Source organism: Falco punctatus, assembly GCF_963210335.1.
Source record: "Falco punctatus genome assembly, chromosome: 6".
Lineage (NCBI taxonomy): Eukaryota > Metazoa > Chordata > Aves > Falconiformes > Falconidae > Falco > Falco punctatus.
This window is the reverse complement of record NC_137585.1, coordinates 41,065,020-41,079,084: the sequence shown is the minus strand read 5'-3', so window position 1 is coordinate 41,079,084 and position 14,065 is coordinate 41,065,020. Positions and strand designations below refer to the sequence as shown.

Genomic DNA, 14,065 nt, shown 5'->3' with positions numbered 1-14,065 from the left:
AATCATTACATTAAGGGAATACATTTGTTTTGTGCTCTTGCATAGTTAACTGTTTTCCTAAATAACAAGTTGTCTTTCACTTTGAACAATAATGTTAAGCAGTTTGTTAGCTGTCTGTCTATGGTCTTGAATGTAGTAGTATTGTGGCTTAACCCCAGCCAGCAGCGAAGCACCACGCAGCTGCTTGCTTGCTCACTGCCACCATGCTTCTAGTGGGATGGGGAATCAGAACAATCTCAGCCCATGGGTTTCACAAGAAGAGTTTAATAATTGAAATAAAGCAAAAATAATAATAACAACAACAACAACAATAATTGTAATGAAGGAGAGAGGGAGAGAGAAGAATAAAACCCAAGGGAAAAATAAAAAAAAACCCACAAGTGATGCACAATACAGTTGTTCACCAACTGCTGACTGATGCCCAGCCAAGTCCCTGAGCAGCAATCGGCAGACCCTGGCCAACTCCTCCCAGCTGATGTATGTTCAGCATGATGCTCTGTGGTATGGAGTATCCCTTTGGTTAGTTCAGGTCAGTTGTTGCTCCCTCCCGACTCCTTGTGTACCTGCTCACTGGCCGAGCATGGAAACTCGAAATGTATTTGATTTAGAATAAGCACTACTTGGCAACAACTAAAACGATCAATTGTGTTATCAGCATTATTCTCATACTAAATAACACAGCACTGTGCCGGCTGCTAGGAAGAAAATTAACTCTGTCCCAGCTGAAACCAGAATAACTGAAGTATGAGGCTGGAGACCTTCCTTCTTCTAATTGCAGGATTAATGTTTTTTATGTTATACTGTTCTCTACTGTACTACATTAATGTACATTCTATTGTAGCTAATCGCTGAAATCAAAACAAACGTCACTTTGTGATACAAAAAGTGAATCTGTACTACAGAATAGAAAATAAAGAACATTTTATTCATGCTGGATTGTAGAAGTTGAATGACGACTGATGTAATTGAGGAGTATAAAAATGAGCCTAGAATATGCCCAGAGTATAATTCTGGACTTTGTTTTCTCTCAGTCAGTTCAAGAAGTAAAAATGAAGTTTATACTTCAAAATATTCCATCTTCAGGATAAAGTCTAAATTCTTTCATATCTAGTTATTGCAAGATTTTTTTCACTCTCATTTAACTTCCTTTTTATCTCCACTATTTCGGAGAGAAAGTCATTAAATGATTGATTTAGTGATTTGTGTGGAATCTAAAGTTTTCTTAATCTGTGACTGATATTAACAGAAAACACATTACATGTCATTTCTCAAGAACTGTATGTAGCTTTTCAGTGGATGGCAGTCTTATGTAGTCTACTAGACAGTAAAGAATTGATCACTTCTCATTACTAGTGGAAAAAATAATATATTTTTTAATTAACAATTTTTAAACCAAACTGATATATTGTTAAAGGTTTTTTAAACTATTACAGTGTTTATATTCTGTGTAGTGTCAAGGATACCACATTACAGTGGTTTGTTTTGTGTAGTTGTGTCCCTTTTGAAAGTCCGTGTTTACTGTTAAACAATTAGTTTGCATTTAGTTACTAATTTTGCAAACCCATTGGATTCTCCTTTGAACCAACAAAAAAGATCCATTGGTATGCTCCTTAGGCTGTTGGTTTCATAGTCAGGGACTTTTGAAGTTACTCTGCCACTGAATGTAAATTTAGTTACTCTGCCACTGAGTGTAAATTTAATTCACATCAAATATAAATGTTTTAAATTCGTAATTTCACAATTTAGAAAAAAACAGAACCAACCTTCAGGAATTATGGCACTTTGATTAATCAAACTTGAAAAAATAAATATGGAGTAATTTCTGGTTGAAATCAAATGTTTTCCCTTGTGCTGTGATTGCAGGAACTTGGATGTGTAACATGATCTGTGGAGACATAGTATTTTCTGCGCATGGCTGAGACAAGGATGTATTTGTCTTTTAACAATAATTTGGCACCATTTTAGTGAATTGCAACCTTTGGAACAACAGAGAAAAGCAACTGATCATTAGAGCTAAAACTTTCTTGGTTTTCAAGTTAATGAGAATGCAAGATGGAGAAGGTGACACTAAACATGGAAATGTGTAAAGTAAATTGGTGCTTGTATATATATGCACAGATGGACAGATAATTCTCACAAGTGTGTAAAAGAATAGGGAGAGGGAGGGAGGGAGGGACAGATTCAAATGCATGGGAAAAAAATCTACACATTTTTATATGAGGCTTCAGTTCCTGCTACACTGCATTGATACTTGGATGTCTGTCGATACCTTTCCAGTCTCTGTTTCTGGGTCTGGTCTGTACCACCAAAACAACTCCCTTCGATTTTATTTCTTGTGATTCTTTAACAGTTTTTCCTCTTGCTTTAATTCATATAAACTCATAAATATTTAGAGTACTATTTGGCTTTTTTTTAATGTTCAACTAAGTTACAGCTAGACTGGATAGCTCTTTGCTGGCTTCTACACTTGGCTCTTTCCAAGAAAAAAAGTTTGTTCTGAGAGGTGAGAGAAGAGGCTAGTGTGCAGCTGGGACAAACTCTGATCCACAGTGGGGATGTAGCTGTAATGCAGGAAGTACCAAAAGGGGAAAAAAAGATGTTGGGAGGAGACTGAGAGCACTCCAGAGTGCTCGTTTTCTTGACTTTGGAAGAGAGGGAGGGCCCAGAGGAGTTTCAGGCTCTGTGAATGAGGGGCTGAAGGTGGTCAGTAAAGTTTTTAGGAACTAACTGGATATCTGCCTCCTTCACCTCCGTCCTCACCACAGGTCCTCCTTACCTCTGGTAGGCAATGCCCAGTCCCCACCTGGCATTTAAGGCACCTCTCCCACTCTTTGCAGCCTAACAGATAAAAAAGCTGTTTCTTCCTTGATGCCTCACAAAGGTGATTTACAATGGTGCTGGGTAAACTCTGACTTAGCTTTAGAGTTTTGTTATATTTATCATTTCACTATATGAAGGCAAATAGGTGTGCCTGTTCAGATAGGCATAGTTCCTATATAACAGTTTCATAACTTGTTAGTATGTAGTATTGTTCAGAGCTGCCTCTGCTTCCTATGATTGTTGATGAGCCTTAAAAATAAACCGCTCAGATCTACCCAGTCTTGCTGTGAGGCTAACAAATAGTGCCAATAGACCTCTATTTTCCTGCTGCCTATTGCTATCGTCTGGTGAATAGCTTGCACATCTTCACTTTTTTCAACAAAATTTAAAGTTCATTCTGTTTGGTTGTCATTTTTCTGTGGGATTAGCAGAAATAAAATGGTACTTTCACATATTGGAAGTAACAAAACCGAACTAAATTGGCTGTTCTGCTAAAATAAGTGATATTTGAGTGAGCATTATTATGAAGACAAATAAACATCAGGTCCTTCTAGTGTTGCAGGTGTTACTGGGAGTCTACAAAATACTGCACACAGATTTTTGTGTTGCATTTTCATGAGAATTAACTCAAATTTCCTGTTTTTTGGTGTTGTTTTTTTTTTTTTTTAAGGTCGGTCTTTTTAATATTTCTGTGACGTAAAAAGTCCAAAGAGCTAGTAAACAATAACAAGCAGATAAAAGCTGTGAGCAATGTAGGGAAATCTGTAGTAGATTATCTTGCCATTTTGTTTTTAAAAGATTGGCATGGGTAGAGTCATATCATGAGTTTTTATGGTTAAGTAGTCTGGATTTTCTACTTAAATACAAGACGATTGAACAGTGAAGTTCTGTAGTCATATAAAAAGCACAGCAACTATTGATAAGAACTGCTGAGGAAATAGGTGAACTGTTAAAGACTGAGTAGTCATTAGAAGCTACAGTCTCATTGTCTAATACAAGTGGAATGGGAACAAAGCAAGTATTCCCTCGTATTCCAGTGTTGAGTATGTACTCAGTGGCTTCATTATTTAGCTTTTTGTCAGTAACTTATTATCAGCACTTTAAACTGTATTATCAGTCTCAGAATTTAGTTGTACTTCAGTGTGCTGAAAATGTCCTATTTTTATTTTGCAAGTGTAATTCTTCCTTAAAGTTTATTGGCTAAGGGGATTTTCATCTTTTAAGCATAGTTTTGTAAATAGGCCCACCTGAACATATTTAAACTGTGAAACGCTAGTGATGGGAAAACTATCCTGTCAGTAGGATAGATTACAAACCTACAGATAAAACATAAAGCCTTCTGTCAGGGTTTTCCTGATAAAAGCAGTTTGTATCCTGTAGTGGTAAATAATTTCACTTACAGAAGCTTTGTAGACTGTAAGCCTATACTGTTTTGTTGCCTGCTTGTTGTACCTGTTGAAATTTTAGCATTTGACATAGAAAATAAGCTTATCTTCACCTGAACATCAGCTTCTTGCTAGCTTTCTGTTAGTAAGTTTCCAGTAAGCTGCAAAAATTGGGATGTCTCTTCAAGACAGTGTTAAAGCTCACCTTCATTGGTTAAGAATTGAATCCGACAGCAGAAACTTAATTAAAAAATAGCACAACAGCAGTTGATACATTTGGAAAGCTGTTACATTTTTCAGGTTACATTGAAAATGGGTAGGAGAAGAAAAGTTCTTCTGTAGTATCAAGATGGTAATGATTATATTGTCTTGCATTACTGCTTCTGAAGTTATTTTCCAACTCTTTAATCACTGTGAATCATGTAATTTTGTGTTATTCCGTGCACACACCCCCCCCCCCCCCGTCCCAAGTATTTATAAGAACTTAAATCAAAATCAGTGTTAATATTCTACTTCCCTCAATAATATTGCCAAATGCAGTATATATTGTAATCTCGAGAGAGACAATTTACCAGTTATCCCATTATGGTGCTTTGTTAAATAAAATTAAGAAATCAGCACAGTGCTGTGCACAGTATTAACATTCACCAGTTTATGAAATCTTTTGTATCTTTTTCTTTTGTTCTAATGATAAAGGATGAGCTATTTTTTTAGATTTATTTTTTCCTTATGAAGTTGAGGTGATTTTTTTTTTAATATGCAAGTCAGTGTTGAAGGCTGAAATATGCAAAAAAAATGACTTGACGCTAGAACAGTTTTGAAAATCTAGAAGGGAGACCTGTGTGTCCTGAACTGCATGGAATTGTAATATTCAGAGGTCTGTTTAGCTTGTAGATGTAACGGACAATATAACTAATTGTAGAATGCTGTTCAAGGCCAGCATGTAGTTTATTGTTCTAATTCAAATAAAAGTTACCATTCTCCAATATTGTAACTCCAAGGACCATGTTTACATACACTGGCAAGTAAGAGACAGGCTGAGCTGATTCCATAGTGATTCTTTTTGATGATGAAGTGAAGATGTCTTAATGGTACTTTGAAGTATGTCTAGCTTCAAGGGAAGGCTGAAACAAAATACTTTTCCGGAGATGCTGTGGTTTTGTGTTGACTACAGGGCACAGAAGCTCTTTGCAGCTGTGATACACAGTTGTATAATCCAGCTATGTCCAAACTGCATCACACTGAAACTCATACATGCACTGTTTTCCATTATGCCCTTCTTTTGGGGAGGGCCACAGATCAGAAGGGAGCTCAGCAGGTTTGAATGATCAGAAGATCAGCACTTCAGGTGCTCTGCACAAGCCCTGCAGTATAGAGGTGAACTCTGCTGACTACTCACGCTGAATTACAGGGTTGTGTCATGTATAATGTAATGTGGATTTAACACCACATTTATGTAACTCATGTAGTTGAATCTAACTGATAAATCTTGCAATTTACATTGATACTGCACCATAAAACACGCACGTCAGCCCAGTCTTTAAACATGTGCTTAACTTTGCAGCCTTGTGATTAAGGTTGTGGACTGGGACACTGAAGAGCTGGGTTCAGTTCCTGCTCTAGTACAGTCATCCAGTGGGATACAGGGTAAGTCATTTAGGCCCCAATTTTTTTGAGCTGTTTAGGCTTCTCTCTGCTCAGTTACACAACACCTGTCTCATGAAGACCTCAGGTATCATTTACAGTAGTGTTACAAGATTTAAAAAACTATGTACTGTTGGCTTTCAATTAATTGTATGACCAAATTTCTAAAGACAGTGATGCCAAAGGTTCTAATTTGCAATGTGAATTAACAGCATACTTCTGTCTCACAGGAATTTTGAGAGAATGTTCATGATAAATCGGGGATATTTAATGGTATTATTTTGTCTTATATATTCTTAAGACAGGTAGTACCCCTCATTTTGGAATGTGGTGGTTACTCTGTTCCTCAGTTTTCCTCACATTTATTCCTTTCTGTCTGTTGTCTCTCTTTTCATGGTAGAAAGTAAGTCCTTTGCATTTTTTCTGTTATGTGCATGTACAATGTGAACCACAGGAGACACCAAAGTACTGAATGGGAATGTAGCTGCTACCTCAGTAGAAATAATACTTAAGTTGACACTATAGTGTGCTGAAATGGGGAGACAGACCATGATGTTTGGCTCTGGGAAGGGAGTATTGTAAACTCAAACCCAGTATATTGTTCAGAGCCTGGCATTGGTTTTGACCAAATGCTACTCAAACAGTATCATCGCGTATGATATTACCGTATGAAAATAAAACACAAGGAGCTATTTAGTTGCCAAGAATAGCCTATAGACTGTGAGGTAAATAAGATCAATATTCTTTGTCTGGTGCACCAGTAGTTTTTTTCAGATTTTACGTCCTCTGTCGTTTTTCCCGCTGTTCTTAGACTCAAGACTGTACTTAACTCCATGCTTAGGATCTTTCTAAGATCTTTGTAATAGAAGGTAGTGTCCAAGTTGTGTGTATTTCATGAAGAGCAAAATAGCAAGTGGACCTGAATAGGAGTGGGTGGTACGAGAAAATCTGAGGCCTTCTGCACAGGTTAGGAAAGTTTAACTTTACTAAAATAAACTGCATTCCATGAGGTAAGCTGTCTACTTATGCAAATGACAGTGTATTTTGATAGACTCCTAAAAAAGCCCTAGAAAGTTGATGCTGGATGAAGAAACTTAAAGTAGAACTTAGCTGGAGTGGAGGATAAATCCCAGATTGGTTTCTGAACTTTGCTTGGCTTCTTCCTCTTCATGGGGTTGAATAGACTTGATTATACAAATTAATAGCTCTGAGCGTAAGCTTCTGAGGTCTTTAAATCTTTGTTCTGTAGCTTGTTTCAACATGCCACAGGCTGCATCTCTGAAGTGCTTTTCTTTAGCCTTAAAATGGTTGCAAATCAAAAGTCCTAAGCCCTTTGAGTTAGTTGGCCAGCACAGGACTCTATACTGCAGCATAAGACCCACACATTTGAAAATCACGTCACATTGCTAATTGCTGATGTCTGCATGTTTTGTTCTAGTACTAAGTACTCCGCCATACTGAGGAAGTTAAGACTCTGAACTTGTCAGTGTGCTTAGCATATGGTTGTATTTGCTGACGATTAGTTTTAGTGAAATAAATGGAGATATATCCTGAAGTTAGAATTCTGTATGACCGCTTCCTGGGAATAAGACCTTGAAAAAAGGAATTGTTTTTTACATGTATATATATATATATGTATAAAAGTGAAGCAACAGTTACATTTTCCAATATGTCTTTAAGGAAAGCTTGTGAGTACTGCAAGATCTGGATCTATAATACTCCATTTCATTTCCATCTCATGTGTCTAGTCTGTGTCTGTAGCCTGGTAGAAATGGACTGATACCGTTTTCTTGCTTAGCTGGGTAGAATCGTTATTCTGTAAACTGTGAAATCCCCTTTCTTGAGTATCTGAGGTGTACATGGAGAAATCAACAGACAATCTCCTTAAACTATTTAAGACTGGATGGAAATCAGAATGTTTTATGCCTGGTGTTTTCTTATATTTCCTTTATAAATTCAGCCTTCCTGCTCTGTTATAAGTCAAGGTATAGAGTTTTATAAGAAATGTTGATTCATCTCCTGATTACCTCACTATATTTCCAATAAGCGCAATGAAATGCCCAAAATTTCACACAAGCAAACAAATAGTTTACATAATCACTTGCTTCGGTAAGGATTGCCTCAAAATGCCACAGTGCTTTAGAAATTCAGTGTGTCTGGGTTTTTCATCTTATGTATGGCCAAGATTCAGGTGAAATTATTCATTGCATGTGATGAAAAAAGCTTTGCAGTGAATGACACTAATTGAAACTTGAAGCTATTACAAGTTTTCACATTTTTTGTGTTGCATTCTTAAGTCTTCTTCCACTCACTCTGATTTATGTTTTGTTCCTTTCATAGGTGCCTATCTTGTGCCATACTTAATCTTGCTACTGATAATAGGGATTCCACTCTTTTTCTTGGAGCTTGCTGTGGGGCAGAGGATTCGCCGGGGGAGTATTGGTGTGTGGAATTACATCAGCCCCAAACTTGGAGGAATTGGATTTGCAAGCTGTGTAGTAAGTTTTTAACATTAATTGTGGGGTTTGCTTTCAGTCTGTATGATTTAGACTTTCTGTTCTGCTGCAGGGGAAGGCCACTGATTCGTAGGTGGGCATTAAAGTCAGTTTACAATGCTTTGGAAGATCTTAAAACTTAAATTAGTACGTTAAAAAATGTTGATACTGATGTGTCTATAAAACTAGCCAACTCATATTTTGTGATTCTTTTGAAATTAGGAAGTAGGGAACAGAGTAGTCTTCAGTAGAAAAAATGCATGTATAAGTGTAGTTGTTACATGATAAATGCAGAGAAAAGTGAAAATTTAGAAAATGTCAGGTACTTTAATGGGGCAAGCCATTCAGTTCTAATTCCAGTTTATTTTCATTAAAATTATGTTCAGTGGCTGATATGCAGAAATATGCAGAAGTTCAGTAGGCTTTCTTTTCCTTTTTAATTTACAAATGTAGTTAATATAACTTTTTGGTCTGTCTTTTTTTTCCTAATAGGTATGTTTCTTTGTGGCCCTGTACTACAATGTCATTATTGGATGGAGTCTGTTCTACTTTTCCCAGTCTTTTCAGCATCCATTACCGTGGGATCAGTGTCCTTTAGTTAAAAATACATCTCATACCTGTAAGTCTATATTAATGTCCTTAAAAATCATATAAAATCAAGATTTTCAAAAAAGGGTAACAAAATACAATTCAAAGACATGTTTGTGAGAAAAAGTGTTGTATGCAAAGCTGTTTTTCCATCTTTTATATTTCTATCTTTCCATCACATTATAGTTCATAATATTTGGAATAAATACAACAAAGAAACCTAATCTAAAATAAATGTACTTGGAAACGAACATCACTGTGAACAGCATTTTAAAGAGTGTGTTGCAGAAAAAAAATCTGTTAACTTTTTTCTCTGATGTTTGGTACTGCTCTTTATGCTTTCTTGGTGAAAAACAAAGGTGGAAGAAGGATATTTCTACACTTCAATTAGTAGGATACTTCTTGGTGAATGTGAAATGCATTGCATTATTAACAAAGCAGAAAATGGAAAACTAAACATCAATAAAATGCATGCGATAAAAGCATTGTTTGCTTTGTAAACCGATAGAAATAAGATAATCGGTCAGTGGTTTGTTGCTATAATGAGGTGGTCTTTACCTGGACATATTATACAACAGCATTAAAAGTTCCCTTATCCTTTGGCTTTGGTTCTCTCATAATAGTTATACACTTTGCATTATCCTTGCTATTGAAATATGAAATATTTCTTTTAATTTCTTTTTATTTCAGATCCTAAATTTTCTTTAAGTACCTTTTGTGGTGGTTTTTTACCCCTTTAATAAACAACATAACCAAGGATGTTTGAAAAGTTTTACGAAGTTTTTATATTGTCTATGCCGGAGTTGCTTGCTTCAGTTGTTTGAAATAACCAGTATTTGTGAATGTTGGCGCACAGTCAAATCGACTGTATTCCACAAGCTATTGTCCATTAATTGAGCCACAGTGGTTGTTTACATACTCTTATCCTGTCTAAATATTAAGATATAATATGTCAGCTTAACTTCAGCAGAGGTCATCTGAACTAAGCTGAAACAAGGAAAAGTGTTGTAACTGATAACATCCTATCGTTTTTGACAGTTTATTTCAGTGAAGACCCGACACCTGTGTTAAGTTTCTTAAAATCAGTATATTTTTCCTTAATAACTCTGACTCAGGACCTAGTCTAGAGATGTGATTGATTGTCAGATATAAGTAATTTATTCAAATGTTAAGTAAATATTTTCTTTGAAGATTTTTTTTCTATGTGCTATATGTCTAGAGACACAATTTCTTAAAATCTTTGGTATTATAAGTAAAGCAGAATTATGGTATCAAAAAATCACTTCTGGAATACACAGCAATTTTTATTTAACATAGAATGGTTCCTACACAGCTTTCTCATCACTTTGGTATCATCATGTTGTTATTTTATCATTTATATTTATAATAGTAGTTATGTGCCTGTTGATTTGAGTGTAATATCAAAGCAGACATAACTGAGAATTTGTTTTCCGTATTTTTTCAAAATTGTGTTCATTTTCAGAGAAATACTTTTTATAGTATGTAAGTCACAGTACCATATGTAGGTAATCTAATCTGATGTGTAATAAATGCAATGCATGTCTTCATCTAGGCCTGCCTACTATGTAGTACTTCAGTGAAAAATAGATTCTGCTTGGTACTCGGATTGGCGGTATGCAGAGGGATACGTTGTTGCAAAAGGTTTTTTTAAAAAGACATACCCAGAATCTTTCACTGAAACGTTACTTTTTCTGTTAGACAATGTCTTAAGACTCTGCCACTTTAATTTCTCAGGAAATGATGATGGCACAATTGAAACACTGAGAATTGGTAGAACATTGTTACAAAATGTTGGGAAAATACTTAAGTCCTGAACCCATTCTTTACTTGCTAACATCTCTTGACAGTTGTGGAGCCAGAGTGTGAAAAAAGTTCTGCAACCACTTATTACTGGTACAGAGAAGCGCTGAATATTTCCAGCTCTTTGTCAGAGAGTGGGGGTTTAAATTGGAAGATGACTATCTGCTTGCTGGCTGCCTGGGTCATGGTATGCCTAGCCATGATCAAAGGCATTCAGTCTTCAGGCAAAGTGAGTATACTGTTTACCTAAATGACGGTGTTTACTTTGAAACATTTTATGACATTTTTGTGCATCACACCCTCTGTTTACTCTCATGAAGTCTGTAGGAGCAGGTTAGCAGCTGTGACTCGCCCTAGTATTTGTATAATCTCAAGTAGAGGAATGTTAGTAGTTAAGCTTTAAAACTGTAGTAATTTTAGTGTGAACTGTAGTAATTTACAGGAATTGAGAGCTGAAGAATCATTTCTGTTCTCATCAACATAACTGTTGAAGTAACTGCACCTCATCTTTACTGTACTGCATACGTCTGTGTGTTTCTGAATGTCTAAAGAATTAGGTTTCCATGCATACTCACAGTATGATAGTGGTGCACCCAGGTCCTCAAATTTCCACTTTCATTGATATGCATGCTTCTGTCATTAACACAGCTGCTTTTCAGGATTTGGAATTGTTTCTTTTGACTAATGACTAACCAACTCTTTACATCTGAGTACAGTCACCTTGTCTTGTTCCTTTCCATGCAGCCAGCTGGATTGGTTAGTGAATGATTTGCCAGCTCTGTTGATCTCAGTGGGATTTTCAGATGAAAAATAATCTGTTCTAATAGCAAAATTCTTTGCTATTAACAAGTTTGGCACTGGGGTGGAAATTTCTGTGACTTCCTCAGGGTATTTAAGGTAAAGAAACAACTAGCAAGTTTAGTGAGAATAATTTTACTAAACTTTGAAGTACAGAATAGATTTGTTTTTCAGTGATGGAGAATGTAAGATGAGTTTATATTCATGCTGCGTATCTTTACTATACTATGTACTTGAATTAAAGGGCATTTGTAAAGTGAAGCATTTCTAAAACAGTCTACTGCTGTCCTCGTTGTCATCTCATTGAACTCATTTGAATTTCCCTGGAAGCCCAGCAGTTTGTTATCAGTTAGTCAAAACAAGGACAACTGTATTGTTTTAATACAGTACTCGATTTATTTTACAGTCATGTGATTGTGCTTTCTTCTGCAGAGACATGGGGAATGGGAAGTGTTCAGCATATTCCTTAGAGCATGTGATTTTCAATTCAGTCATATATCCAAAAGGTACTGAGTAGTGAATGAAACTATTGAAACTATAAGTCCATGAATATTATGTGAAATTTCTTATTAATGTTTTTCAGATCATGTATTTTAGTTCCCTTTTTCCTTATGTGGTACTTCTATGCTTTCTGATCAGAGGACTGCTCCTTAATGGGTCAGTGGATGGCATTCGTCACATGTTCACACCTAAGGTATGTGCTTAATTCTGTTTGCAGTGTGTTGAAGTTTCAGTGGCAATTTGACCATTTATGAATGCTGTCATTTAAGCTTATTGTTTTCGTAGAACATTTGGCCATATTTCTGTTTGGTTAAGTTGCAAAATTATTATTGACCTTGGTGGCATGATATCAAGCCCCAGGGTCTAAAATCTCTTAAGTGTTCCGGGGGTCTGTGTAGTTACCTCCCTTAGGTGAAAGGTTCCCAGGGTTAGATGCCTTTATAAAGCTAAGTAACTGAAGGTGCTGTTTACAAGATTTGGGATGTTTAGAGAGCTCCAAATACTGAAAAGAGAAGTGAATCTTAAATCTTGCCATACTTTAGGATTGAAATGCATTCTGGCATGTCACAGTGAAATGCCTTACCTGGAATGTTGTCATGGCTTTACATAATTAACTCATCCTTTTTGGAAGAGGACAGATTTGTTCCTCCTTAGAAATAAATCGGTGATGTTTGCATAGCAGCCTGAAGTACAGGAGACCTGTCTTTAATACTGAAGTACTGTAAGTACTCCCCACTCAGCTTTCCTTATCCTGTTTCTTATGGTTGTCGTGCCCAGATTTTTTTTTTTAATAAAAATGTATTTTTTAATTAAAAAAAATACAATTTTTATTACTGTCAACTTCGTTACAGGGAGTGTCTTAACAGAACTTTAGATTTTATAACTACGGAGGTGAGGAGGGATATTATGAACCATTGTTCTATTCTATGATTGTTTAGCCTGGAGATCTAAATTCTGCCTCCACCCATCTGAAATGCTTGTAACTGTACAGGACCGGCATGTCTGAGAGCCATACTCGGGAATGTGTAATGCTGGGTTTTATATTATATTATGAAATGGACTTCCCAACAAGTCCATTTCAAAATACAGTTGAGCAGAACAGGACTGATGTTTCAAAAATGAAAGCCAATAAGGTGATCAAAATCAGTGCACATAGTGGCTAATGCCAGATGACAGGGTGTTGTCAATTGTTTTGATTCCAGGTGTTTTGATTCTGTGGAGAACTGTCGTCTTATAAAAATGACCTTTGTTAGCTATCACATTGTTACTTCTTGCATTGTGATACGCAGTTATGCTCCACTTCACTCATTTCCACCCCTTTAGAGAGCTGTGGTTCTGCAGGAACTTGCATGCAGCAGATTTGGGAAATCTGAGGAACAGAGCAATGTAATGCTTACTGATGAAGAGAAACTCTATGGCAGAGATGGGATCCCCTTGAAGTTATAATTTGGTTTCTCAACCACAGTGTTAATGCTTTCTTTAACTAGGAAAGTACCATGAGATACCGAGGGGAAGTAAATGCCAAAACTCCCCTTGAATACAAATGCCTTTTCGCTCTTCACTATTTCATTTTTCTTGAGTTAGACCTAAAATAAGTTGCAGCTGATGCTTACTTTGTAGTTACATTAACTTAATTATACAATTGTTTCAAGTGTTCAGATAAGCTATCTTGAAAGAAAAATGGTTTTTAATTTCTTCTGCTGGTTTCCAGTTCTGCGTTTTGAAGTTTAAGTTGTGCTTTAAATTTGAAGTTAGGAAGCCTGTATGTCAGAGACAGTATATGTGAATATAAACCTGCAAAAATATTTTCATTATAATCTCTGGTTGTTAATGTACTTGAGCACTAATTTGGCCTGTAGGTTTGTGTGAAACTACCTGAAGGAATTCAGACTCCCCCACCTGTTGTTAACACAGTGGAGTGAATGGAAACAGTTTATTTGGGCAGGCAGACTGTAAAAGGGATTGCTAAACTGATCTAGGCTGAAAATGATCCAGGTAGATAGTCATGAGAGG

The 14,065-nt window shown here is 36.2% G+C and overlaps 1 protein-coding gene across 5 annotated transcripts in view; it reads left to right on the top strand.

Moving 5' to 3' along the window:
* SLC6A15 (solute carrier family 6 member 15) overlaps positions 1 to 14,065 on the top strand; it is a 38,957-nt gene that overhangs the window by 12,015 nt on the left and 12,877 nt on the right. For 4 of the 5 annotated variants that reach the window (XM_080394196.1, XM_080394197.1, XM_080394199.1 and 1 more), the window contains exons 3-6: positions 8,190 to 8,347; positions 8,837 to 8,963; positions 10,801 to 10,982; positions 12,135 to 12,245. In XM_080394196.1, coding sequence (XP_080250322.1) covers positions 8,190 to 8,347; positions 8,837 to 8,963; positions 10,801 to 10,982; positions 12,135 to 12,245 — 578 coding nt within the window. Of the gene's footprint in view, positions 1 to 1,863; positions 2,140 to 5,769; positions 5,853 to 8,189; positions 8,348 to 8,836; positions 8,964 to 10,800; positions 10,983 to 12,134; positions 12,246 to 14,065 lie in introns of all 5 variants that reach the window. The other variant, XM_080394200.1, reaches the window with a different exon arrangement.